Source organism: Schistocerca gregaria, chromosome 4 (assembly GCF_023897955.1).
Source record: "Schistocerca gregaria isolate iqSchGreg1 chromosome 4, iqSchGreg1.2, whole genome shotgun sequence".
In the NCBI taxonomy this organism is placed as follows: domain Eukaryota; kingdom Metazoa; phylum Arthropoda; class Insecta; order Orthoptera; family Acrididae; genus Schistocerca; species Schistocerca gregaria.
This window is the reverse complement of record NC_064923.1, coordinates 383772379-383798488: the sequence shown is the minus strand read 5'-3', so window position 1 is coordinate 383798488 and position 26110 is coordinate 383772379. Positions and strand designations below refer to the sequence as shown.

At 41.3% G+C, this 26110-nt stretch overlaps 1 protein-coding gene across 1 annotated transcript in view; it reads right to left on the bottom strand.

Annotated features, from left to right (window-relative positions):
* LOC126267423 (nephrin-like) overlaps nt 1–26110 on the bottom strand; it is a 1327372-nt gene that overhangs the window by 496127 nt on the left and 805135 nt on the right. Inside the window, exon 5 of the mRNA XM_049972675.1 lies at nt 17657–17872. Within this exon, the coding sequence (XP_049828632.1) occupies nt 17657–17872 (216 nt within the window). The remainder of the gene's footprint in view (nt 1–17656; nt 17873–26110) is intronic.

The following is a 26110-nucleotide window of genomic DNA, read 5'->3' as shown; positions in this document are numbered from 1 at the left end:
CCAGAACCTCGTCTAAGGATGTGAGAATGTTCACCGTCGCTGTACAGCTGACGCAGCACCTCCATCTTGTGTGGCAGTTCTCCGAAGGGACCATCTCGCCATTCGGAAGGCAATACTTTGCCCACTTTAAAAGTCACTCGATTCAATGAAGGAAACATGAGTGCGTCTCCTTGACATGGATGTCTACTTCCTTTACAAGTTTTCTCCACACTGAGCCTTCACGCTGTGAACATTCCTTATTAAATGAGAGATACATATTGCGCCATGGTAACTGTGGCACTAAGCTGTCTCTTGACAGGGACCTCTGAAACAAAAATCATTACATTACATTTACTATCCCCCAGGTGGCATAAGCCATCATCGCATCACAATCGACGTTGGTTTTTGAAGCGTACTCTACATCTACATTTACATCTACAGCCACAAGGATACTCTGCAAATCACATGTGCCTAGTAGAGGGCTCATAGAACCATCTTCAGAATAAATCTTTATTATTCGAATCTCACGCAGCACCTAAATCTTTCGGTGGGAGTTCTAACTTTCCTTATTTTATTTTGATGATCGTTCCTTCCTCTGTAGGTCGGCGTCAACAAAATATTTTCGCATTCTCAGAAGAAAGTTGGTGATTGGAATTTCGTGACAACATTCCGCTGCAACGAAAAACGTCTTTGTTTTAAAGATTCCAACCCCAAATCCAGTATCATTTCAGGGACAATCTCTCAACTGTTTTGCGATAGTACAAAACGTGCGTCCTTTCATTGAACTTTCTTGATGTTCTATCAGCTCTATCTTGTAAAGATCCCACGCTGCGCAGCAGTATTCTAAAAGAAGCGGACAAGCTTAGTTTATGCAGTCTGTCACATTTTCTAAGTGTCCTGCCAATAAAACGCAGTCTTCAGTTTGCCTTCCCCACAACATTTTCTACGAGTTTTTTCCAGTTTAAATTGTTCGTGATGGTAATTCCTAGGTATTTAGTCGAATTTACGGTGTTTACATTAGACTGATTTATCGTGTAACCAAAGCTTAATTGATTCGATTGTACTCTCGTGTGGATGACCTCACTGTTTTCATTATTTAGATTCAAATTCCAATTTTCTCGACATTCAGATATCTTTTCTAAGACGTTTTTCAATTGGTTTTGATCTTCTGGTGACTTAACTAGCCGATAAAAGACATCTTTATTTGCCAACAAACTAAGATGGCTGCTCAGATTGTCTCCTGAATCGTTTAATTAGATGAGGAACAGCAAAGGGCCATTAACACTACCTGGGGGAACACCAGAAATCACTTCTGTTTTACTCAATGACTTTCCGTCAATTACTACGTACTGTGACCTCTATGACAGGATATCACGCATTGAAGTTCACGCTAAATTTCGAACTCATGTAAAAGATCACCAATCTTGTATTTTTTTCAGGCAATGTATCAAGGCAAATATTTGATGCTATGAATCGAATTTATGTTCTGTTTCAGTGCATTATGGGACTTGACTGAAAAGAAAAGGTTCCGCATGCTACTCCATTGTTGTGCACTGATATTTATCTACATACGAACAAATATCACATGTGGTTAGTAATTTGCACTTCAAAATAATTAGCTCTGCAGCGGAAGGCAAACTGCTACGAGTTAACAGGGTGACGATGTAAAAACACTGCCATCTGGAGACTTAGCTTCCTGCATATTATGCCGTTTTTGTCCCTGAAGCGTTTCCTACCGTTCGAACACAGTACAAGTTCCTAAATCTTACGATAAAGTCTCCCGAACTTGCAGTACAGAGCGCATTCTGAGGTGGAGCATAAATTCCATATGGCGCTGACATATCGTAGGTAATGACACCTAGCGTTATACCTTACTATAAGCAGTTGGGATTAGCCGCTTAACGTGGATAATACCCAACTGCATAGTAAAAATGTATGATAAATGTGTATGACAAATCACAAGTCCACGAGTGAACAAAGTTAGCGGTAGATACATGTTTATCCCTGTGGCTTAACATATAACTCTTTTAAAAGCTAATAATTGGTGTCAACCAACGAATAACGTACGGAACAGCTTTTATGTGCCGTTTACAACGCTCTGAAGTTTGTCTGATGAGGTACACGTAGACCATACAGCCAATCCCGGTTACGATTAACTATGTTCTGTCAGCGTACAGCTTTAATAAACTATCCTGACTGCAGCAATGTGACACAGAAGTACAACATTTTAGGGTTTCTTCTGAATACTGTCAAATTAGTACCGATACTCACAAATAATGTTATTCCAGTCATTCCACTTTTTCGCTGTATTTTTTTAACATTTCACTATGCAGACAAGTCCTAACGTGCTGAGGTTTCCGAAAGTATCGGGTGATCAAAAAGTCAGTATAAACTTGAAACTTAATAAACCACGGAATAATGTAGATAGAGAGGAAAAAATTGACACACATCCTTGGAATGACATGGGGTTTTATTAAAACAAAAAAAGACGCGTGAAAGACCTCTGGTAAGCGTCGTTTGGTGATGATGGTGTGCTCAGCCACCACTTTCGTCATGCTTGGCCTCCCAGGTCCCCAGACCTCAGTTCGTGCCATTACTGGCTTTGGGGTTACATGAAGTTGCAAGTGTATCATTATGAACCGACATCTCTAGGGATGCAGAGAGACAACATCCGACGCCAATGCCTCACCATAACTCCGGACAAGCTTTACAGTGCTGTTCACAACATTATTCCTCAACTACAGCTATTTTTGAGGCATGATGGTGGACATATTGTTCATTTCATGTAAAGAACATCACGTTTGGTCTTACTTTGTTATGCTAATTATTGCTATTCTGATCAGATGAAGCGCCATCTGTCGGACGTTTTTTGAACTTTTGTACTGTTTTGATTCTAATAAAACCCCATGTCATTCCAAGCATGTGTGTCAATTTGTACCTATCTATCTATATTATTTCGTGATTTGTTCAGTTTTCAAGTTTATAGTGACTTTTGATCACCCGGTATATAGTCAACTTACAGTCACCGACTTGGCAGAAATTTAAGTGTGCGTTTCTCAAGGCAGGCTGAGAAATGCAATAAAATATGAGGTCAGCCGAATATTTACTGTAGGTGCACGCAGAGGGCAGTGCAAAATGTGTTTCCTCTGACTAAACGTTTTGGTCTCGCATCTGGAGTGGATTTCTTATAACTTATAACCCCCCTCCCCAATCCTCTCACCACACAGCACAGACCTATAATTGAGAGCCTAAAAGCCTGCAGGCAATGTCTGAAAGCAATAGCTCATGAATGCGAAATAATTCAGATCGTATGAATACTTTAGGGTACAGGCTAGTTTTTGACACTGGGATGAGCTCTCGCTCTAGAGCTTTTCGGATGAAGACCTCCACTTAAGGTAATGCAGGTAATTTTTTACATTGCACACTTTGTTTCAGTAAGAAGGGATGCATTTTAACGGCATACATATATACACATATTGGCATAATTGGTATTTCGCGCTTTCGTGTATCTTTCCAGCTTTAACCAATTTCCAAATCTAGTGTCCTACCAATACGTCCACTGTACTGCCAGTTTCTGGATTTGCTGCCATTCGGTTAAAATTTTTCCGACTACGATAAGACGTCATTATTTTATTCTGTCGAGGTATCTTGAAGACCTCTAATGCAGAGCAATAGTGCATGATTGATAGAGAACACAGGTACCATTGTCCACTAAATAAATTATGGGCTGTCACAAGTCATGACACGAGTGTGAAACAAATGTGAGACGCTGTCATTACACCAATGCGATGTTTGTGTGATGACAGGAGTAACGAAACACGTATTTTCAAATATGACGTTATAGGAAACAGTCTATCAATTCACTGCCCTAATTTTAAAAACAGGAAAGACACGTCTGTGCAATCCTAAACTTGAAGCAGGTTTTTTTTCCTTTTTTTAATGAACTCCACATTCAAGCCGTAGCCCCCCAGCGATCATAAAAAAGCCTAATCTCAGGAAGACTGGTGAATCAGAAGCAGAAGAAGTTTTAAAATCTTCTCAGTGAAACAATTTTTAGAAAGGAGGGCTTTTCTTTACTAGAACACGCTACATATTCGCCACAATACGCTCCATGTGGCTTTTACCTTTCTTCAAACTGAAGCTGCGTAGATAGGTACCAGCTTTTCAGTCTCTGGAAAAGGTGAAAGCCAAAATCACACAGCTGTTTCAAAGAGCGGCTGCGGAAGAGCTTTAACGTTGCTTTGAACCCCGGAAGGTAGATGCGTAACGGTATCAGAGAGAAAGAAAGATAACACGTCAAAGCTGCAGTAGGTTAATTATAAGAATTTTACAACTAACATCATTTAATACATCAGTTTGACTGCGTGATTTCCACAGCTTGTATCTGAAGCGCACGTGCTATGTCTGCAGATCACACTCTTCGTAGCTCAGTACGCTGCCCTCCCATTGCTATGAGCAAACCAGGTCAGCCGGAACGTTATCGACGTGTATAGGTGTCCACGTGCATTCAGCGCCTGGTGGAACCGCAATACCCAACGTGCTTTGTAACTAACTGCATGATTCGACCAACCAACCTCAAGCATACCTAACACGAGGCCCCCTTTGATACTGTGTCGGATACCGGGACTGTAGTATATTCATGGCTCGTTTTGTGTGTTGCCCCGCTGTGCTCACTAATTTTATAACTCATTCCACATGCCTCATCGCATCGTGTTCATTCTAACCCACGCATAGCTCATAAATAGAGATTCTGAGGCATACTCGCATCAAAGTGGTATATTAAAATATTTGAATTTTTTAATTATTAGAACGTCTTATGAACATTTTAGAATTACAATGGAAAATAACACATCCAGTCGACTGCAAAATAATTGTTTAATACATTATCCTAGGTGTCGACACCTCTAAGGATCTCTTCATCAGAATGAAAATTTATAAGCCCTATAAAGTTACACACAGAAAAATAAGATTCACAGAAACATTAACCAATATGAAAAAGTAATAATACTGATAGGTTACTTACGTAAAGTTGCACTGCGAGAAAGCAATAGCCAAAGTTTAAAGCAGATATGCTTAAGCGAAAAATTTAAAACTGAAAACTTTCTAGCCTTTGGTACGTACATCTTGCAAGGAACATCAGACAGAGCGGCCTAGTGGCTTACATTGCTGCTACGAAAACAATACCCAAATACTGCAGCCCGTCGGGCGTGGACAGTGACATATGCACATTTAAGACATTACAACAGAATCACTCGAAGTAAATGACAGTTAACTACAAAAAAGAAAATTCAAAGGTGAGAGCTTAATGTATTTTTGAAAATACGAAGCACCCAAGAAAATTAAGTACTACCAAGAGCCATTTATTAGGCTTTAGTGCAATGCCCATTACGTTAAGTACAGAGTATTATAAAGTATGTACACAAACTGCTGCATAGTATAAGGATTTGTATGAAGGAAACTTTAGTAGTACACATCTATATCCGATTTGAATAAAGTATGTTTCCGAACTAGAGTCAGGTAAACGTAGTAAAAAACTAAAGAAATCAAAAATGAGCGACTAGTGAATTAAAGCCATTGGAATAAAAAGTAGGTAATTGTAACTGTTCGTTGACGATGAGGCCATCGTTCTTAGAATTATGCGTGAATATTCCCAGCTCTTTTAGTAAGTCGAAATTTGACCTTTGTTTTCTCTATCTAAAATGGAAATTTCTTCAACTGAGAATTTAAGATCGTGAACAAGCTTTTACTGTGAGATATTGTTAGTGGAAAAGGCAACTTTACGTCCTTATTTTTTAAATAGAAGACGACAAGTTCCATAAGAAATAGGGCATAAAAAAGGAATCGCAAAACATTTTTACAGTCGTTACTGTCAGCAAGAGCACTGAAGCCTGAAGTATTGACTATAGCGTCGGTTTTATCTCTGAAGATGATTTCAATTAAAGAGTTTTTATTAAATTCATCCCATCATTAAGCTTCTCTGGTAACAAGGTGCAGAAACTTCACGATGAAAGGCGGAATGAAAAAATGCTTTTTTTGGGGTAAGTATGCACCGAAGTAGCTGTCACCATCTGATCTATATTAGTGGTTTTTCGAAAAATACCGAAAGAAAGCATGTTGTTGTCAAAGCCAGTACTATGATCCAAGTACGGAAGCTGACTATCATTATTTTGTAATTCACAAGTGAAGCTGATTTTGCCATGAAAACCACTAAAAATTACAGGCAAATGCTCAATACCTTTCTGATAGAGACATCCTTAGGTGTCGAACATAGGTAAATGTATTGAACAATTATTTGCAACCTGTTGGCTGTGTTATTTCTCCATTGATTCTAATATATGGTTACCGAAAGACAACCAAGTTCCAAACTGTATGATTTTAGAACTGTTAAATTATGTTTTATGTACTTCCAGAAGGCTGAAACAGCTGAACCTGAGAGACACGTGCCTACCTAGACATGAAGTTAAAGTTCCACTTCTTACAACGGAGGGAAATCAGGGGAATGGCCGCACCTTCACTCTAGAATCTCTTTCTATCTTGTATTACACTTTGTTGGATCTATCGATGTTTAATATTAATGATTATATAGTGTTGAGGATAAAGTTTTGGATGTGATACGGGAAATTCTATCGAGTGTAGTACAGGCTTTCTGAGTTTGCAATTATCTCCCCAGAGTCCGATACAATAAAACGTGTTACAACCCTGTTAAAACACTTACATTACATATTTGGAGTGAGGTATCAAAAGCAGCAAGAGCCAAAGAAAGAGTCTCCATTATGATAAATAAATCATAGAAAAAAAGAATCACTAACTGGACAGTCATCAATCAACGTATTATAACTGTTGAAATGACATCATTTGCTAGGGAAGTTGTGAGTACTGGCGTGTATGCACCCACGAACGACACAAAAGATAGGGAGAAAGTGAGCCACCCTCTGGGGACTACCGAAACAATCCCAAGAAGAAAGGAACTGACATTCATGGGAGACATGAATGGAAGAGTAGGAATTAGAGAATACTGTAGACTAGTAGGAAAACATGGAGAGGATGTGTATAATGACAATTGGAACGACTGATCGCAATTTGTGAACAATCCGATTTACCATCACATTTTTCAAACACGAGGACAATCATAAATATACTTGGCAAGAGAACACTAAAGAACTTCGTTCTATAAAATATTATATTATCACTAAGCAAAGAAGTAGTTGCAAGGCAGTAGACGTCAGGTCTTACACAGGAGCCAAGTGTGGAGGAGCCCAGTGTAGGTCAGATCACTATCTTGTAAAACTGAAATCTTATTGCCCATGGAAGAGTGCAAATGATGATGCAATTAACATAAATAAAACGAACCTGACTGAGAAAGATGAAAATTTACCTTTTAATATTGACAGCCTACAAGACGAAAGTATCAGAACTCTCCTGCCGGCCAGGATGGAAAGGAAACTGGTTGAATCAGTTGAAGGACGTACAGAGGAAATATGTGACTATATGAAACTAATGTGAAAATCATAGCAACAACAGAGTGGTGGTCACAGGAAATAGAGGTCCTCATTAGAGAAAAACGAAATGCGTTCCTTCATTGGTTGGTTATTAAATGAGGACACAGAAGAATATCTAGAAGATGGAACAGTGGAAGAAAATTGGCATGAACATGATGAGGTCCAGATTTTAGAAAGTGTTCAGGCGTTGTAAACAGGAAAGCATGGTAAATCACCTGGACCAGGCAATATCAATCTGGAGTGTCTGAAATATGGTGGTGACAAAATCGTGAAACTGATAAAGCTCTTCAACAAAATGATACATGGAGATTCAATATCCAACGAGACAAAGCTAGATTACATTAATACCATATTTAAGAAAGGGGATCGCAAAATTTGTTTAAACTATCGAGGAATTTGTGTTACAAACGCATTAATGAGAATTTTTGGGAAAGGAATTAAAACATATTTTCACATTACGACAGATTTTGATAATAAACTTTCACAGAAAATTAGAACAAGCAAAGACCTTTTACAGGGCTGTCCCAAGTCACCATCAGTATTGAAAACCTATATAGGTATTATCCTTAGAACATAGTCTCGTAAATGTAATAGTATGGGATTAGAAATAAGAGAGGGAGTTTACCTACATCATGTATTATTTGCTGATGATCAAGTAGTCTTAGCACAATATGGGAAGGATGCTAACTGTATGTGCAATCAACTAGCAGTAGCATATAAAACTTGGGGTTTGAAGATTAATTACCGAAACACACAATACTTGATTAATGATTCAGATGAGCTATACTTTGAAGGGAAGAAAATCAAAGAGATAAACAGTTTCTGTTATTTGGGATCCATTTTAGAAATCAAGGGAAAATCAAAGTCAGAAATCAAAAAAAGAGTTAGTGGCGGACGGAAGGTCCTAGGGTTGATTAACTTAGTCTTATGGAGCAGGAATGTAATGAGAAGAACTAAAAAATTAATATACAAATCTATATTAGATAGTGTGGTTCTGTACGGAATGGAGACCTGGACAATTAAACTCAAGCACATTAAAAAATTATAAGCTCTACAGATGGACTTCTGGAGAAGATCGGCAAAAATCTCCAGGAAAGAGAAGATAAGAAAAACCGGAGTAATAAGATAATGGAAATAAAAGAAAAAATATATGACGTAATGAATAGGAAGAAATTACAGTGGTACGGGCATGTACGACGAATGGAGGAAGCCAAAATACCAAAATTGATAGTGGAGGGGAGAAGAAGAAGTGGACGTTGCTCCAAAAAGTACGGCATACAATGAGGAGAATGGGCGCAGAGGAATAGGACACACAAGGTCGAAACACCTGGAGAAATATTTTGAATATATTGTTCGCATAGTAATATCCGACTAAATTGTTATGTTAGAGATGAGCCTCTGTAATGAGGAGAAACTAGAAATAGTCATGAAAATAACATTACGTAAGGGTGCGAAACACGAGTTGTCCATTTTCTTGACGAAGCGCGTTATTTGCAAACGCCTTTTCTTGTCAGGCGAGATGCTCTTTGATGATCTTCGGAATGTGTGCATTGAGTATAAATGCCAAAACACTCAGAATTACTCTAGTAACACTTTGGTAATTTATATTCGCATACTTCACTAGTACTGATTCCACGACTGACTGCACTGTAAAAATTGTTAATGTGATATCATGGATTATCACGTAAACGAAAGGTTAAATTCTCGACCCCGGCTTATCTTACTCTATGCATCTTTTGTGACATCTTACAATTTTACCGCTGCTTCCAACTATTTTTTCACATGCAAACTGTAAAGTTGCCCTGCAGTTAGAATTCTATGCTAAACAGCTTGCCCTACAACAGGACATAACAAATATGTATGGCCAAACTATCGGGAAACAAGGAAGTAAATATTTTATAGGACATCGGTCAACAAATGCTTAAATTTTTGTTGGAGCTGAATTTCTACAACTCCTCAACACATTAATTACGAGAAACGTACAACAGAAGAACATACCGTCACAGAATGACCGCTTAATTAAATATATTGCTCGAAATGCCCTTCATACGAAGGAGACAAGCAGCAACTCGCCGTCGCACTTAATCTCTGATTCCTCTTCCACTTGACCTGTTCTCCTCCATTCAACACGTCTCAATCAGTAGGCGTAAGCGTTCCATGCTCCCTAAGGCAGCATTCAGTTCCTTCAAATGTCATTAGTCGTAACTGAAGTCCTCTCCAGATACAAACGTTACGGTCTGCTAATCCGTACAGCAAAAGACTGTCAGCAAACTCCGCACCCGAGTAAACTTATTCTGTACCGGAAACCAAGTCCGTGAGGAACACCATACAGATAGTGCTACGTGCTGACACAATCCCTGATGAACACTAAACAGTTGATTATGTTTCCTTCACAAACGGTGAACAGTTCGTGCTAGTTCGTGATGTTAGTAGAGCAATGAAGCTATTTGTATGTCAACGCAAGCAATAAAGTGAGCCACATGCCAAATTACCATCTTACAATTGGAACAACGGATACCGCCACTGAACCAGAAAGCTAGTCTAAAAAAACGCTACCAAGGGGGTATTTTGAACACCTCATGTAAGAAAACATTTCAACTACTACTTGTACTTTCTGTTTCTGTTTGTTTCCCATGACAAATGTAATTATGAAGACAAGTAGAAAATATGCTTTTACATGGAAACAGTGTTTTCCGACATATACCCATGTAACACATCTTATTCCTCAATATGTGAGGAATGTTTTCTGCGTGTCTCGCCACCTTTTTGTTACAGCGAGACGATAGCAACAACACGCAACAAGCAGTAGAGCGATGAACACTAAGTCATTGCAACATTCAAACCAACGTTCAGTCTGGTGAATATTTTCATTCCGGAATTTGCAGGGCACGAGCACGTTCACGAAATGCTTTATGTAATGGCAAGTTGTTGATGAAGTACAAAGTGTTTATGAACGCATATTAATGAACATTTTCGTTGTTTCACTTCTAGACCTCTCCTCCGCGCAAATATAATCTCTGTGCGGTTGTCCTTCGCCTTTTGTGTTCACTAAGAGCAGCATGTGTGCAGGCGGGCGGTAACGTTCCCAAACATCGCACCACATGAAACACAAACACAGATCGCGAGTGCTCTTCCGCATCAGCAGACTCGGTGAACAGAACGTATCACTCACTGATATTGCTCTGGGATTTATGGTCCCGCGTCGCAGGCGGCGCTGTTGTTCGTTTCGCTCTCGCAGATACCGTCGAAATATATCTGACAGATGAGTATGCGCACGCACACATGCCTCTTCCTTTGTGAAGAAAACAATACTAACTACACATCACGGGAGTAGTTCCGGAAGAGTGCTTCCGGGGAGAATATCCACTTCGAAAATTTTATACCGACGTAGAAAACATAAACAATTTGTCGAAACGCACCAAAATAAATGAAAACAGTCGTTAAAGGTTTCTGGACGACTGGAAAATTTGATTTACTAATGGCAGTGGACTAGATGTTGTCTCTGTATGATACTACAGAATATTGCATTGTAGTCGGTATTCCTTTTATTTCTATAGTCTTTTAGTGTTGTTTAGTCTTCAAAGTTGTTGTTAATGGACACTTTTATAAAATATTTCTCCAGGTGTCACAAGTATTATACACTCTATGAAAGAAAAACGACGCACCACGAAGCAGTCGTCGGAATGGGACGGAAGTCGGCGGATGTGATGTACGTGTACAGAAAGAAATGAATAAAACTATAAAAAACTGGATGATTTATTCAAGAGAGAAAGAGCTTCACAAATTTAGAAAGTCAACAACGCATTGGTCCACCTCCGGTTCTTATGCAAGCAGTTATCCGACTTGGCATTTATTGACAGATTATTGTATATCTCCTGACGGACATGATGCCACATTCTGTCCAGTCGGAGCGTCAGATCGTCAGAACTGGATGTCCCTGTCCATAGTGCTCCAGACGTTCTGAAAAGGCTATTTTCCTCTGTTGAAAATATATCTCGGATTGTTGTTATTCTGACTGATGAAAATTCAATCTTCACACAAAGTATTTGTTATTTTTATGAAATCAAAGCTTAAAAATCGTTAAATATCAACATTTGGCTACGAGATCGAAAACAATGATGACGTCACGGACTAGGAATAAGACGAAGTTATATGTTTGTTATTGGATCTTTAGCCGAAGCTGTGAGGTTGTTACGTACTTTTTCTGCAAACAGTTTAGCTGAATAGTCATGGAAAACGTAGTTACAGCTTTAAAGTACCAATGGGAAGTAATTTTGTGAACGCTGATGGAAAACTTCTCCAAGTTGATGCATTTATGCTCCACCGATGGAGCTCGGCGATACAGGCAAAGACGGACACTCTTCTCCCCACTCTATGAGCCATCATTAAACTCACTCCAAACCAAGATATTGTAGAACTTTTTCAAATGGGTCCGTACACTATAAATAAATTGTCGATTATCATTCATTTTCTACGGCCCAAAGCACAATAAAACTGTTCTTGGCCAATCTTAGTTCTGATTTCCTCTCTAGAAGACACTCAGCAGAAATACTACAGTTAGCTGGAGCTCGGGGCCACCACGGATAGCGGATCTTACTGTGGGCAAAGAAGTCACATGTTCGATTCCTTGAAAGGTCATATATTTTTAAGATGTTTTACCGAAACACAAAAATAGCGTTAGCAACAACTGATTACAGCAGCCGTTAGTGTGATTCACATTAATCTCAGTGTGAGCAATCAACAACAGGGGATAAAAGCATTCACTTTGCGAACAAACAGTCCACTTTTTTGGACAGCATTTGCTAGTAGTGAACATATCACCATACGTTTACAGTACACCGAAATCTAGGACGGTGAGATCTTCTATACGGAGAGATATAAAGCATACACAACGTGCAGATAACACAAACGTAAGTGCTGTGATGTTTGTGAGTGTATACTAACGTCATTGTCTAAGCAGACTTATTTCATCTTTATGTAAGATGACGAAATATCAAAAGTTTAACCAATAAGTATCCTAGGTGGGCAGTACCAAGATAAAATAGTATCAATGTCTCTTGTAGAGTAAACAGTGTGTGGTCATATTAACTAGGATTTTTTTTAACGTGACAGGTGTGAACAGCGACTGCAAATGTAAGCCCATTTATACAGCAGAACAAGGACAATAATATACTGCTTGTACTTGGTGAGGTGAAGTTTTGTAGATATGATGTGGTTTTCATATGAAAGGACTATTGTGTCGCTTTCCAATGAAGTTAAAATTCTCTTCCCTGTTGGACTCGTACCAGAGATCTGCTGACATTAACTTAGTCTCTTCAACGGTCTACTGCTGTAACAACTGAGCTACCGAACCATGTATGTGAAGTTGAATAAAAGGACAATTTTCACTACGAGCCTAATTACGTTGTATGACGCTATCCTTCCTTGTAACACTTTGATAGAAGATCTCGGAGGTAAATTAATATTAACTTCTCAGTGCAACACATTTTTAACTACATTAGGTAACTTGTCGTCGACATAGTGGCAAATTGCCGGTACAGTGTAACCACATTTTTCCCATCTTCTCAGTGTGTGTAACACTCAGAAACAATTTTTCGGAGTTTTTGTAGACGTATTTCTAGAGTGTAGTATTACACACCATCTGTAACCCATATTCTGGAAAACGAATTCCAAAACAAGTCATCATTGTGATTTAGCAGTATGGCTGTAGGAGCAGCGAGGTTGCGAGTGACGTCAGAAGCATTCCACAACTCGCAAAGAGCGTTTTAGTGGGCTTTAAAATTATTTGAATTGCATTTCCATTTTCAGAAAAGGGTACTGAAATTCAACAGAAAAAAAACATGTTAGGAACATAAAATGACATAACTAATAATTTAAGGCATTTTACAAGAAAGAGTCACTGTAGAAATTTTGTATGGCCATCCTTTTGGCAGGAGGTCTCTGGAACGACGGCCGTTTACTATCGTGGCAAAATAAAACACCTACAGCCGTCCTTACGATTTGTTTTATTTTGTTTCCACCAGCTTCATCGCTTCAGTGAGTCATCTTCAGGCTGTTTTTAATGCGGTACAGTTTGATATTAGCCCCATACGTAACACACCCAGCATTGCTGGATACACATATAATGTGTCAGCACTCCAACCAACAACTGCCAGTTATTGGTCGTGACAGACTGGAGTGTTAGATTTATCTTTTTAAAGTTGGCAGCACTGGTTGCCGCGCTGGATAGAGGTGGGTGACATTGAACGCGGTGCAGCCTGTCGCTGCGCGGCCTCTGATTGGTGCGTTCAAAGCGCACGAGATTCAAAGCAGAGCCAGGCAGGCAGACCGAAGACGGCTTGCCATGAAGGGCAAGAGAACTGGACAAAGAATATCTTTCGCGTACCGCTGTCCTGTAAGGGTGCGGCGAGTGACAACGAAGGGTAACTACTATGAAGTGAAATGGGAGCCCAGACCATCGCTCATTCATGGCCGGCCGTACGGCGGCCGACAGTCATATCGGTGCCCCACCTTTCTCCGGGGCCTCTCTGGGAATGTCTTCGCTGGTCATCGCGGCTCAGTTCGAAACAGGATTCATCACCGAAGACAATTGTAGTCTTTCAGTGAGATTCCAGGCCGTAGCTGAATCGTTTTGGATGACATCCGTGACACTATTGACGCTATTACAGCGCAGTGCTACGTCCACAATATTTTACCCCACACGTTTTATCACACTTTGTGGCACGCTATCATAGGTTTACGTTTCACTACGGCAATGTCCGCCCGCACGCTTGTCTGAAAACAAAATCCAATCTACTAAACGGTGGCACATCCTGATCTGTAAAGCACAATCGCCATACGCTGGATGGTCTTCTCGGCAGGGCAAGAAGCCATACGTGAGAGGGCTGTGTCCAGTGCGAAGACGAATGAGAGGGGCCACATACTGTCTGTGCGGTTGGAAGGAGGTACGCCTCAGCTGAGTTGTGGAATTAACCAGACGTGTATCTTGTTTGTGATTTTCACCCATTTGTCTTCCATTTATGCGTGACTCTGAGCCTCAACAACTAGATGATAGCATGCAGGTGGATGGAACACTGAACGAATTGAGAGTGATGATTCGCCACACCATTGGCAGCTACTTCCGCCACATAAATTTCATTTAGACCCATGCGTCCTGTCACCGAACAGAAAGTACGTCATGCTTCTATACTTTGAGAGTGGATATTTTACACTAATTTATACGCCGGGTACAAATCTTCCAGAGACTGAAGGGCGTTCAGGCACTACGAATTTAGCAAACACATCCACTACTTTCAGAACAACATTCAAGAACTCCTGTTGGAATATCTTAACTTTTCAGCCATAGATGAACTACATATGCAACTTTCCTTTACACCCCGTTTTATCCATATTTTCCTGGAGTCTATTGCTATTCACACATACTGTACTTTACTTTCATGGCGGTTTTCGTTGTAATCTATGACACGATGACAGCTTTGCACTACCCTGGATGTTAATGTGGGCATTGTTTCAGGCATAATGTCTTCCCCAACGACGACGGCATATTCCAGCTGGATGTCACGTTCACGTCACTTGGCCCTAATCACATTAAAACGGGGTGATCAAGAAGTTTCCATGTGGATGCATTGCTGCAGCATATATGCAACGTAGCGCTACTACAACGAGGGTATGTAAACACCGACATGTAGGTAACAGGTTGGTATGGCATTCTTGTCTTTCCGACATATGTGCGGTAAATACGGAATCGCGAACTATGACGACATTATTAATATATGAGTCCGAATGGGACGAACGTGAAGTTATTCATTTCTCGGCTGCTGAAGGACAAACACCGGTAGACATCCATCGGAGAATGAAAAATGTGTAAAGGGCAGCATCTCTGTGGAAATCCATCGTTGTGGAACGTGCGGCACGTTACCTGCTGGTCACGATTCGCCAGTCGACCTGGGAGAGCAGCCTAAACTGAAAGGATTAAATGGGAGACACTTGACCACCTCCTCTGTAGTCCTGATCCCCGTCCATGTGAGTATCAAGCGGTTCCATTAAAAAAGGTCCTCCAGAGCCGGACGAGGCTGTACAGCGGATAGTCGTCGTGACACACGGGAAATAACAAATACACCAACAGCGACACCACCGCCCTGGCCCGCGCTGAGTGCTTCCGTCATGCAAAAGCGCTGCTCAGTCGCTGGTGGAGTACTTATTTTCCTTGTGTTTTGCTGTCCCTTTTTATATATAATGCTAGGACAAATACCGCAAGAGACTAATTTCGGAACACTTAGTCGAATGGGCTCCTAAAGTTTCGCTTTTAAGTCCTTTGTTTATAACGGGAACAAGTCGACACTTTCTCTCAACAGTGGGCGTTGCATGAAATATGTGAAGAGCAGCGCCTGTTTGGGTTAACTCCATCTACATATTGGAATAACAGAACTGTAAATAACTGCCTAGACACCATATAAATTGTGACTGACGATTACCTCGAAGAAAACTGTCTATTGACACAGTCAACAAGGGTTTAGAAAACATCGTTCCTATGAAACACAACTAGCTCTTTATTCACATTAAGGGTTGAGTGCTATTGACAAGCGATTTCAGATCGATTCCGTATTTCTGGGTTTCCGGAAGGCATTTGACTCTGTACCGCACAAGGGCTCGTATTGAAATTGCATGCTTATGGAATATCGTCTCAGTTATGTGACTGGATTTCTTATTTTCTGTCAGAGAAGTCACAGTTAGTAGTAATTGACGGAAAGTCATCGAGTAAAACAGAAGTGATTTCAGGCATTCCTCAAGGTAGTGTTATAGGCCCTTTGCTGTTCCTTATCTATATAAACGATTTGAGAGACAATCTGAACAGCCGTTCAGGTTGTTTGCAGATGAAGCTGTCGTTTATCGACTAGTAAAGTCATCTTTTCAGTGTATGTAACAATGAAAAACAACTTTTAAGATCAAACCAAACTGCAAAACGATTTATAAAAAATATCTGAATGGTGCGAAAAGTAGCAGTTGACCATGAATAACGAAAAGTGTGAGGTAATCCACATGATTGCTGAAAGTAACTCATTAAACTTCGTTTACACGGTATATCAGTCTAATCTAAAACACGTAAATTCAAATAAATACCTAGATATTACAATTACGAAAAACTTAAATTGGAATAAACACATAGAAAATGTTGTGGGGAAGGCTAATCAAAGACTGCGTTTTATTGGCAGGACACTTAGAAAATGTAACAGACTTACTAAGGAGACTGCCTACACTACGCTCGTCCGTCCTCTTTTAGTATACTGCTGGGCGGTGTGGGATTCTTACTAGATAGGACTGAAGGAGTATATCGAAAAAGTTCAAAGAAAGGTAACATGTTTGTATTATCGCGAAGTATGGGAGAGAGTGCCATAGAAATGATACAGGATTTGGGTTGGAAGTCGTTAAAAGATATGCGTTTCTCGTTGTGACGGAATCCTCTCACGAAATTCCAATCACCAACTTTCTCCTCCGAATACGAAAATATTTCGTTGACACCGACCTACATAGGGAGGAACGATCACCACGATAAAATAAGGGAAATAAGAGCTGGTACGGAAAAATATTAGTGTTCATTCTTTCAGCGCGCTATTCGAGGTTGGAATAATAGAGAATTGCGAAGGTGGTGCGATGAACCCTCTGCCAGGTACTTTAATTTGATCTGCAGAGTATCCATGTAAATGTAGATGTAGATGTAGACGATTCTTAGGAGAGAACCCGGCATAATTGTTTAAGGAACATGGTAGTTAATTTACGTAATCATGTTGGTCACCTAATTCACCTGATCTAAAACCGATGGGACACATGTATGATGCTGTCGGGCTGCTGCACAGTGCCCAGATACCTCCAACACGTAATTTAGAGGAGAGGTGGTTCCATGTAGCTCCGGAAAACTTTCATCGACTTGTCGAGACCGGGTCACGCAGAACTGCATCTCTACTGCATCTCATTGGAGGACGAACACGCTATTAAGATGTAATATCAGGGGTACGATTAAAATGAGACATAATTACCCAAGTAAAGGCATAGTGAACTTCATAGCTTGACAATGACCTTACAAATGCATTTGTACCACATGCTTCCCGCTGTCAGTGAAAGAGAAGAATATAGCTCTTCTGTGAGAGGTTGTCAATGCTGGCCGAACGAGAGGTACTCACGGTATAGGTCCAGGCGCACAGTGGCCTCGACGGGCGGCGCTAGCGGCGAGTTGCTGGCGCGGCAGGTGAGCGTCGCGTGCAGGTCGGCCCTGGAGAGCGCCGCCACGACCAGCAGGCTGCGCACCGACCAGGGCCCGCCCTCGGCGTCGGGCCGCGTCTCCGCCGCCTCCAGCACGCGGCCGTCCCGCAGCCAGCGCACAGTGGCCGGCGGCCGGCCTGCACACGCGAGAGGGCGCCGGTAACACATATGCAGCTGTGCTTGCCACAACACCGTAGGGTTACTGTCACCTACACAAACCTGCCAGGATACACAAACTACCCAGGGTGCATACCGACTCTACGTAGGTCCTCTAATAATGAATGCTACACATTTCTTTCATTTGTGAAAGCAGGATGGTGTTATTCTGTCTTCAAATACACTATACTATTCCGCAATATTTTGGATGAAAATCCCTATTTTTCCCCAATGATCCCCATTCGGCGCGACGGCCTCACGCAGCGTTGCTGTGACCCTCTGTATGCCAGCGTGCTACCACTCTACTGGTCGAAGTCGGAGCCACCGTCTTGCTGCGTCAGCAGTCTCCTCATCATCCAAGTATTGCTTCGCATCGAGAGTATCCTGCATTGGGTCAAACATATGGAATTTAGAAAGTGTGAAATTCAGGCTTTGGGGTGGATAAGTAAGAACAGTTTTGTGAGCTCTTGTCGGATAAGCGAACTTGTGTGACGCCTGGCGCTTTGAAACGTGGCGTCTGATTGTGACCCATAGATCTCCTCAAATGAGAGTGTCCACACGTTCCAGAACAGCAGGAGTCACAGCTGCCGTAGGACGGCAAGAGAGAGATTGGATTCCGTTACGTAGTTCCGACGATGACAGACGCCTCACCTGACCATTCATCGTTATTTTGTTCACTGCTACGCCTCCGAAGACAATCTCCAAGCGAATGTGTTCTGGGTTTCCGAAAAAAGATACTCACTGACAGCTCACTGCTCGGAACGTAATTTTGAGGTCTACGTATAGCGCCGCCACCTATCGCATTTCATAGAAGTATATCGGCTGAACAGGGAGTATGAGACAGTGTCCCACAATAATTCCGTAATTTTTAACCGAAACTGAAAGAAGAAAATAAATGTTTTGCATTACTTACTGAACACCTCTCGTAGATTGCCACCTGTCATACTACGCATATATCTCCATCTACACTACTGGCCATTAAAATTCCTACACCAAGAAGAAATGCAGATGATAAACGGGTATTCATTGGACAAATGTATTATACTAGAACTGAGTAGAGATTACATTTTCACGCAATTTGGGTGCACACATCCTGAGGAAACAGTACCCAGAACAACCACCTTTGGCCATAATAACGGCCTTGATGCACCTGGGCATTGAGTCAAACAGAGCTTGGAAGGCGTGTACAGGTACAGCTCCTCATGTAGCTTCAACACGATACCACAGTTCATCATGAGTAGTGACTGGCGTATTATGTCGAGCCAGTTGTTCGACCACCATTGACTAGACGTTTTCAATTGGTGAGAGATCTGGAGAATGTGCTGGCCAGGGCAGCAGTCGAACGTTTTCTCTATCCACAAAGGCCCGTACAGGACATGCAACACGCGATAGTGCAATATCCTGCATGACCGAGGCGTGAACAAGAGGTGACCGACACGTGTAACCAATGGCACCCCATAACATCACGCCGGGTGATACGCCAGTATAGCGATGACGAATACACGCTTCCAGTGTGTGTTCACCGCGATGTCGCCAAACACGGATGCGACCATCCTGATGTTGTAAACGGAACCTGGATTCATCCGAAAAAAATTACGTTTTGCTATCGTGCACCCAGGTTCGTCGTTTACACCATCGCAGGCGCTCCTGTCTGTGTTGCAGCGTCAAGGGTAACCGCAGCCATAGTCTCCATGCCGATAGTGCAAACGTCGACGAACTGTTCGTGGAAATGGTTGTTGCCCTGCAAACGTCCCCGTCTGTTGACTCAGGAATCGATACGTAGCTGCACGATCCGTTACAGCCATGCGGATAAGATGCCTCTCATCTCGATTGCTTTTGATACGAGGCCTTTGGGATCTAGCACGGCGTTCCGTATTACCCTCCTGAACCCAACAATTCCACATTCTGCTAATACTCACGACCAACGCGAGTAGCAATGTCGCGATACGATAAACCGCAATCGCGATATGCTACAATCTGACCTTTACCAAAGTCGGAAACGTGATGGTACGCATTTCTCGTCCTTACACGAGGCATCACAACAATGTTTCACCAGGCAACGCCGGAAAACTGCTGTTTGAGTATGAGAAATCGATTGGAGGCGCTGCAGTCGTGGACTGTGCGGCTGGTTCCGGCGGAGGCTCGAGTCCTCCCACGGACATGGGTGTGTGTGTTTGTCCTTAGGATAATTTAGGTTAAGTAATGTGTAAGCTTAGAGACTGATGATCTTAGCAGTTAAGTCCCATAAGATTGGAAACTTTCCTAGTGTCAGCTCGTTGTAGGCGTCGCCACCTTCGCCACCCTTGAATGAATTCCCTGAAAAGCGAATCATTTCCATATCACAGCATCTTCTTCCTTTCGGTTAAATTTCACGTCTGTAGCACGTCATCTTCGTGGTGTAGCGATTTTAATATCCAGTAGTGTAGTTATAAATTTACATCTACATGATTAATCTGCAATTCACAACTAACTGCCTGGCAGAGGATTCATCGAAAATCTTAATACTGTTTCTCTGCAGTCCCACCGCCAAACAGCACGAAAATAACGAACTCTTAAAATTGTAAGTAGGAGTTCTCATTACTCCTATTTTACTACGATTATCTTTTCCGCCTACGAAAATGAGCTTTGACAAAATATTTTAGTATTCGGAATAGAAATGAGGAGATTGAAATCTCTTCAGAAAATCCTGGCGCAACGGAAAACGCCTTTGTTTTAATGATTGACACTCCAATTCACGTATCATATCTGTGGCACCCTCTCTATTTACCGATGATACAAAACGAGCTGCACTTCAATGAGATTTTTCGATGCGCTCCATCAATCCTATCTCATGCATATGACACACCCAGAAGAGGATCGACAAGTGTAGTTCAGGTCGTTTGTTTAGTCTACCAGTTGCATTTTCTAAGTTTTCTGACAATAAATCTATGTCTTCGATTCGCGGTTCCCAGAACGTTATCTATGTCATCTTTCCAAGTTACTCGTGGTTGTGTTCCCTAAGTAGCCAATTAAAGTCACAGACTTTAGATTTGGGTGCTCTATAGTGTAGTCGAAAAATTTACTACACGCAAGGATGACTCCACACTTTTCTTTATTTACAGTCAACTGCCACTTTTCGCACCATACTGGGATCTTGTCTAAATCACTTTGCAATTGACCATCTTATGACAAGGTTATAAATAACGACATCATCTTCATACGATCTAAAAGCACTGCTTAGATGTTCATAAATAGTTTATATATATCAGGAACAGCAGAGGACCTGCTGAACTTCTTGGGGAACGCCAGATATTACTTTTGTATCAATGGAGTGCTTCCCGTTATTACTACGAAATATGAACTTTCTGATAGGAAATCACGTACCCAGTCGCACAATTAAGACGATATTCCTTAGGCATACATTTTGATCATACGTCGCTTGGGCGGAACGGTGTCAAAAGCCTATTGCAAATTTAAAAATGTGGAATTAATTTGACCTCCTCTGTCGATATAATTCATTAGTTCGTGAGAATACAGAGCTAGTTGTGTTTCACAACAACGATCTTTTCTGAATCTGTGTTGGCTAGTTGTCAATACATCTTTTCTTCAACGTAATTCATAATGTTCGAACATTATGTTCCAAAATCTTACTGCAAATGGCTGTTAGTGATATGAGTCTGTAATTCCGCGGATTACTCCTGTTTTCCTTCTTGGGTATCGGTGTGACTTGTGCAACATTCCAGGCTTTAGGAACGGATCTTCCGATTACCGAGCTGTCGTATATGCATGCTAGGAGTGGAGCTATTGTATCACCATACCCTGAAAGGAACCTCACTGGCATACAAACTGGACCGGAAACTTTCTCCTTCCGTAAGTGTTTTAAGCTGTTTTGCTACACAAATTTTAAAATACCTAAGTTGGCAGTTGTCGTTGATTCGAATTCTGAAAAATTTACTTCTTCTTCGTTGAAGAGGTTTCGGGAAAACGTATTTAGTAAAATGGCTCCGAGCACTATGGGAGTTAACATCTATGGTCCCTAGAACGTAGAACTACTCAAACCTAACTAACCTAAGGATATCACACAACACCCAGTCATCACGAGGTAGAGAAAATCCTTGACCCCGCCGGAAATCGAACCCGGGAACCCGGGCGCGGGAAGTGAGAACGCTACCGCATATTTAGCAGCCCTGCTTCAGTGCACTGTTATTAGTAATATTACTACTGCTGTCGCGAAGTCATTGTATTGATTCCATCTTTCCGTTAGCATACTTTAGCTACTACCAGATCCTGTGTGAATTTTCTCCCTGATTTCGAGACAGAGTTTATTTGTAGAAACTGTTAAAAGGATCTTCCATAGATGTTTGCGATAGATTTAGTGCTTTTGTAAAACTTCGCCTATCTCGGGAATTTACAGGGTAGACGACCGGAGCAGACATACGAAGCCTTGTACAATGCTGTTAGAGACGGAACAGCATTGTACAATGCTTCGTATGTGTGCTCCAGTCGTCTGCCCTGTTTGGGATCTTCGAGTCGATCGTAAGCTTAGCGACCAGACCATTGATACACTGCCTGTCCTTTGTTACTAACAGAGAAGCTGTTAGGAGAAAGCAAGGAATTGTAAACTTAGTCTTTCTCTGACAAATCACTTGAAACCCTGTATGAGGTCCTGTGAATCTACGGAATAGACTTAATCATTGGATATCGCGCCGTAGTATATTGGCTCAAGATGGGGAAGACTACAGAAGAGTGCTGGACTAAGAGACGAAGAAACGAGAGATAAATACCACTTAAAGAGGTAGCGGTCAGACAGCTGACATAGGAAATGGGATACCAGTGATTAGGACCGGAAAGTCTGCTCCTAATTTCCCAACATTAGTCTAACGTTTTGAATGAGGCATACAAGTCCTAGCAGAGACATGTCCCACTTCCTGACTGACACGTTCCTTACCCAATGCATTTACACTGCACGAATTTCAGTGAAAGAGAAGAATGTACATGTGGGGAGAGGTGTTCACCAGATATCGTCGCAATACACTGCACACTTCTCACACAAGCCAGACGGATAAAGTACACATACCAGAGTTTGTAGGGCGCGCTTAGCAAGAAACAGCGTGGAAAGAAATCAACAGCTCGGCAGACTCAGTTTCAAAGAACAACCTGACTTGAGACCAAGTACACAACGAAGACTCATCATGACTGATACTTCAGAGGAAGATGGTGAAACTGACCCAACTATTAATGCAGACGATGATAACGACAACTCCCTTCACCCAACCATCGAGTATATAAGCCGTAATAGGTTATTGTACATAGAGGCACGTAAGATTTGAAAATATACAGTGAGGTAAGAAAAGTCGTTGGATGTCTCCTAATGGCGTAGTGAAGAATCTCGTAGTGGCGTGGACTCAACATGGAAGTCCCCTGGAGAAACATTGGTCCATTGTGCTTGAATAGCCGTCTATAAAAGCGAAAGTGGTACCGGAGCAGGATTTTGTGCACGAACTCCCCTCTTGATTATGTCCCATTAATGTACAAGTCGGTCGATTTGAGAGGCACAACTATTCGCTCGAACCGCCCAGAATTTTCTGAAGGAGTGCATTGGCATTCATAAATATTCCATCTTCGACTGGGAACATAGAGTACATGAATAGGTGCAGATGGTCTCCAAGTAGCCGAACATGACCATTTACAGTCAATGATGGGTTCAGTTGGACCACATGACTCAGTTCGTTGTATGTGAACGCAGCAAACAACGTTATGGAGCCAGCACCATGCTGCACAGTGCTTCGTTGACAACTCGGTCGATGGCTTCGGGAGGTTTTGCGTCTCACCCGCATCATACCATCAGCTCTTATCAACTGAAATCGGGATTCATTTAAGCAGGCCACGTGTTCCAGTCATCTGTGGTCCAAAGGATATCGTCAGTAGTTCAGTAGACGCGCTGAAATCGATGTTGTGCTGTTGGCAGAGGCACTATCTTCGGTCGTCTGCTACCATAGCACATTAACAGCAAATTTCGTCACACTGTGCTAACGGATACGTTCATCGTTCGCCCCACATTATTATCTGCGGTTATTTCATACAGTGATACTTGTCTGTCAGCACTGGTAACTCTGCGCAAACGTCGCTGCACTGAGTTTTCAAGTGAACGCCGTCGACCACTACTTTTGTAAGTAGGCTGTTTAGGTTTTCTTATTGGTAACGCCACGTAGCGCTGTGTGAAAGTCACTGGCTTTACTGTGTGTAGTCAGTGGCTAGTTTGCATTGTTGTCTGCCATTGTAGTGTTGGGCAGCTGGATGTGAACAGCGCGTAGCATTGAGCAGTTGGAGATGAGCCGCCATCAGTGGTGGATGTGGGGAGAGAGACGGCGGAGTTTCGAAATTTGTAAGACTGGATGTCATGAAGTGCTATATACATTATGACTTTTGAACACTAGTAAGGTAAATACATTGTTTGTTCTCTATCAAAATCTTTCTTTTGCTAACTGTGCCTATCAGTAGTTTGTGCCTTCAATATTTTGAATCTTTTATTTAGCTGGCAGTAGTGGCGCTCGCTGTATTGCACTAGTTCGAGTAACGAAGATTTCTGTGAGGTAAGTGATTCATGAAAGGTATAGGTTTGTGTTAGTCAGGGCCATTCTTTTGTATGGATTTTTGAAAGTCAGATTGCGTTGCGCTGAAAATACTGTGTGTCAGTTTAAGCAAAGTCGTGTATAATTTTTCTAAGGGGACGTTTCATATATCGACCCTTAGCCGAGGATACCTCACTGGAATCTTCTGATTTTTTCTTGTATTTTGTGTAATTAGTGTAGATTTTGTTTACTGCTACCGCGTAATTGTAGAGAGAATCTCCTTTGTAGTTGCCGTCTTTCATTGTTGTACAGTAAAACAGGTGTGGCACGCATGCAAATTTGCACCAAGTATATCGCAGCTGCGCTTGGAATTAACTAGATATTATTTTCAGTTCTATGTTAATGTATTCTCTTACTTTTGCTCTTCAAATTGTGCTTTTCTGTGTTGTCGTGTGAAATATTGTGACAATAATAGCGTGTGAAAAACGGAATACTAGACTCCAAAGTAAACTGAGAAATGACAGTGAAGACTAAAGCAGTGTGTTAGGGCCACCGTGTAATGAATTAACTAATTTTCAAAGTAGTAATTTGGTAATTGTGCATAGGGAAATGGACCGGGCAGCAAATAATGGTGTAGGTAGTGAAACAATTAGTGAACAGGGAAGCATTATGGATCGATCGGTCGGCAACAGCTCGCCTCAGATTTCCGAAATGACAGGACACAATCTTGCAAATACTGTAGATTCAGGTTTTGCGTCCTCATCGTTTTCTCAAATAAATCAAGAGACGTTTTCTGCTTTTCAAAATGCGAATATTGGTTGTTCAAATGCACTGCCGAATAGCACTGAGGAACATGTTTCAGACACCAGTGCACTGTTATTACTGTTAATGCAACAAATGGGACAAAGGCTACAAAAGTTAGACACAACGCTTCAACAAAATCAGAAACAAATGGGACAAAATCTTCAAACGTTAGACACAATGGAACAAAAGCTTCAAAAGTTAGACTCAGTGGAACATACGCTTGAACAAACACGTGAAGATTTAACTACTGAGTTGCGTAAAATCGAATCGAAAAGTCAAAAATTCTGTAAAGACGTAAAAACACAAATTTGTGAGCATTTCCAACCTATTTTTTCGCAGCATGAAAATACTTTACAGAATCACGAATCAGCCATAAAATAACTGCAAACTATTGTTCATGAAAATCATGAGACCTTGCAAGCTAAATTTGACTCAGTTGCATCTATCGATTCGGTTACGCCAACTTGCCAAAACTCAGGAAAACTTAAAGGACACAGTAGATACGATTTCAACACAAATGGACACTCTAAAATTTGGTTCAGGAAAACACCCTGAGGAAATAAGTACACTATCGGAAAAAGTAGCCGAACTTTCGGATCAGTTCGTTAACTTATCTGCAAAGGTAGATGATGATCTGAATGACACAGAAGAGTGCGAACAAATTAGAAAATTCAAATAAAATCATAGTCAAATTAATACGCAACACCAAAGAGAAATCCCGGAAGTTAACGATCAGCTGACACAGGTAATACGAGAGTTACGTATTTCAGAGGGCACTCGCGCTCCAACACTGGATGAGGGACTTAGAAATATGGAGATGCCACAAAATAATAACACAGGGCATTTCGGAAATTATGAAAGAAA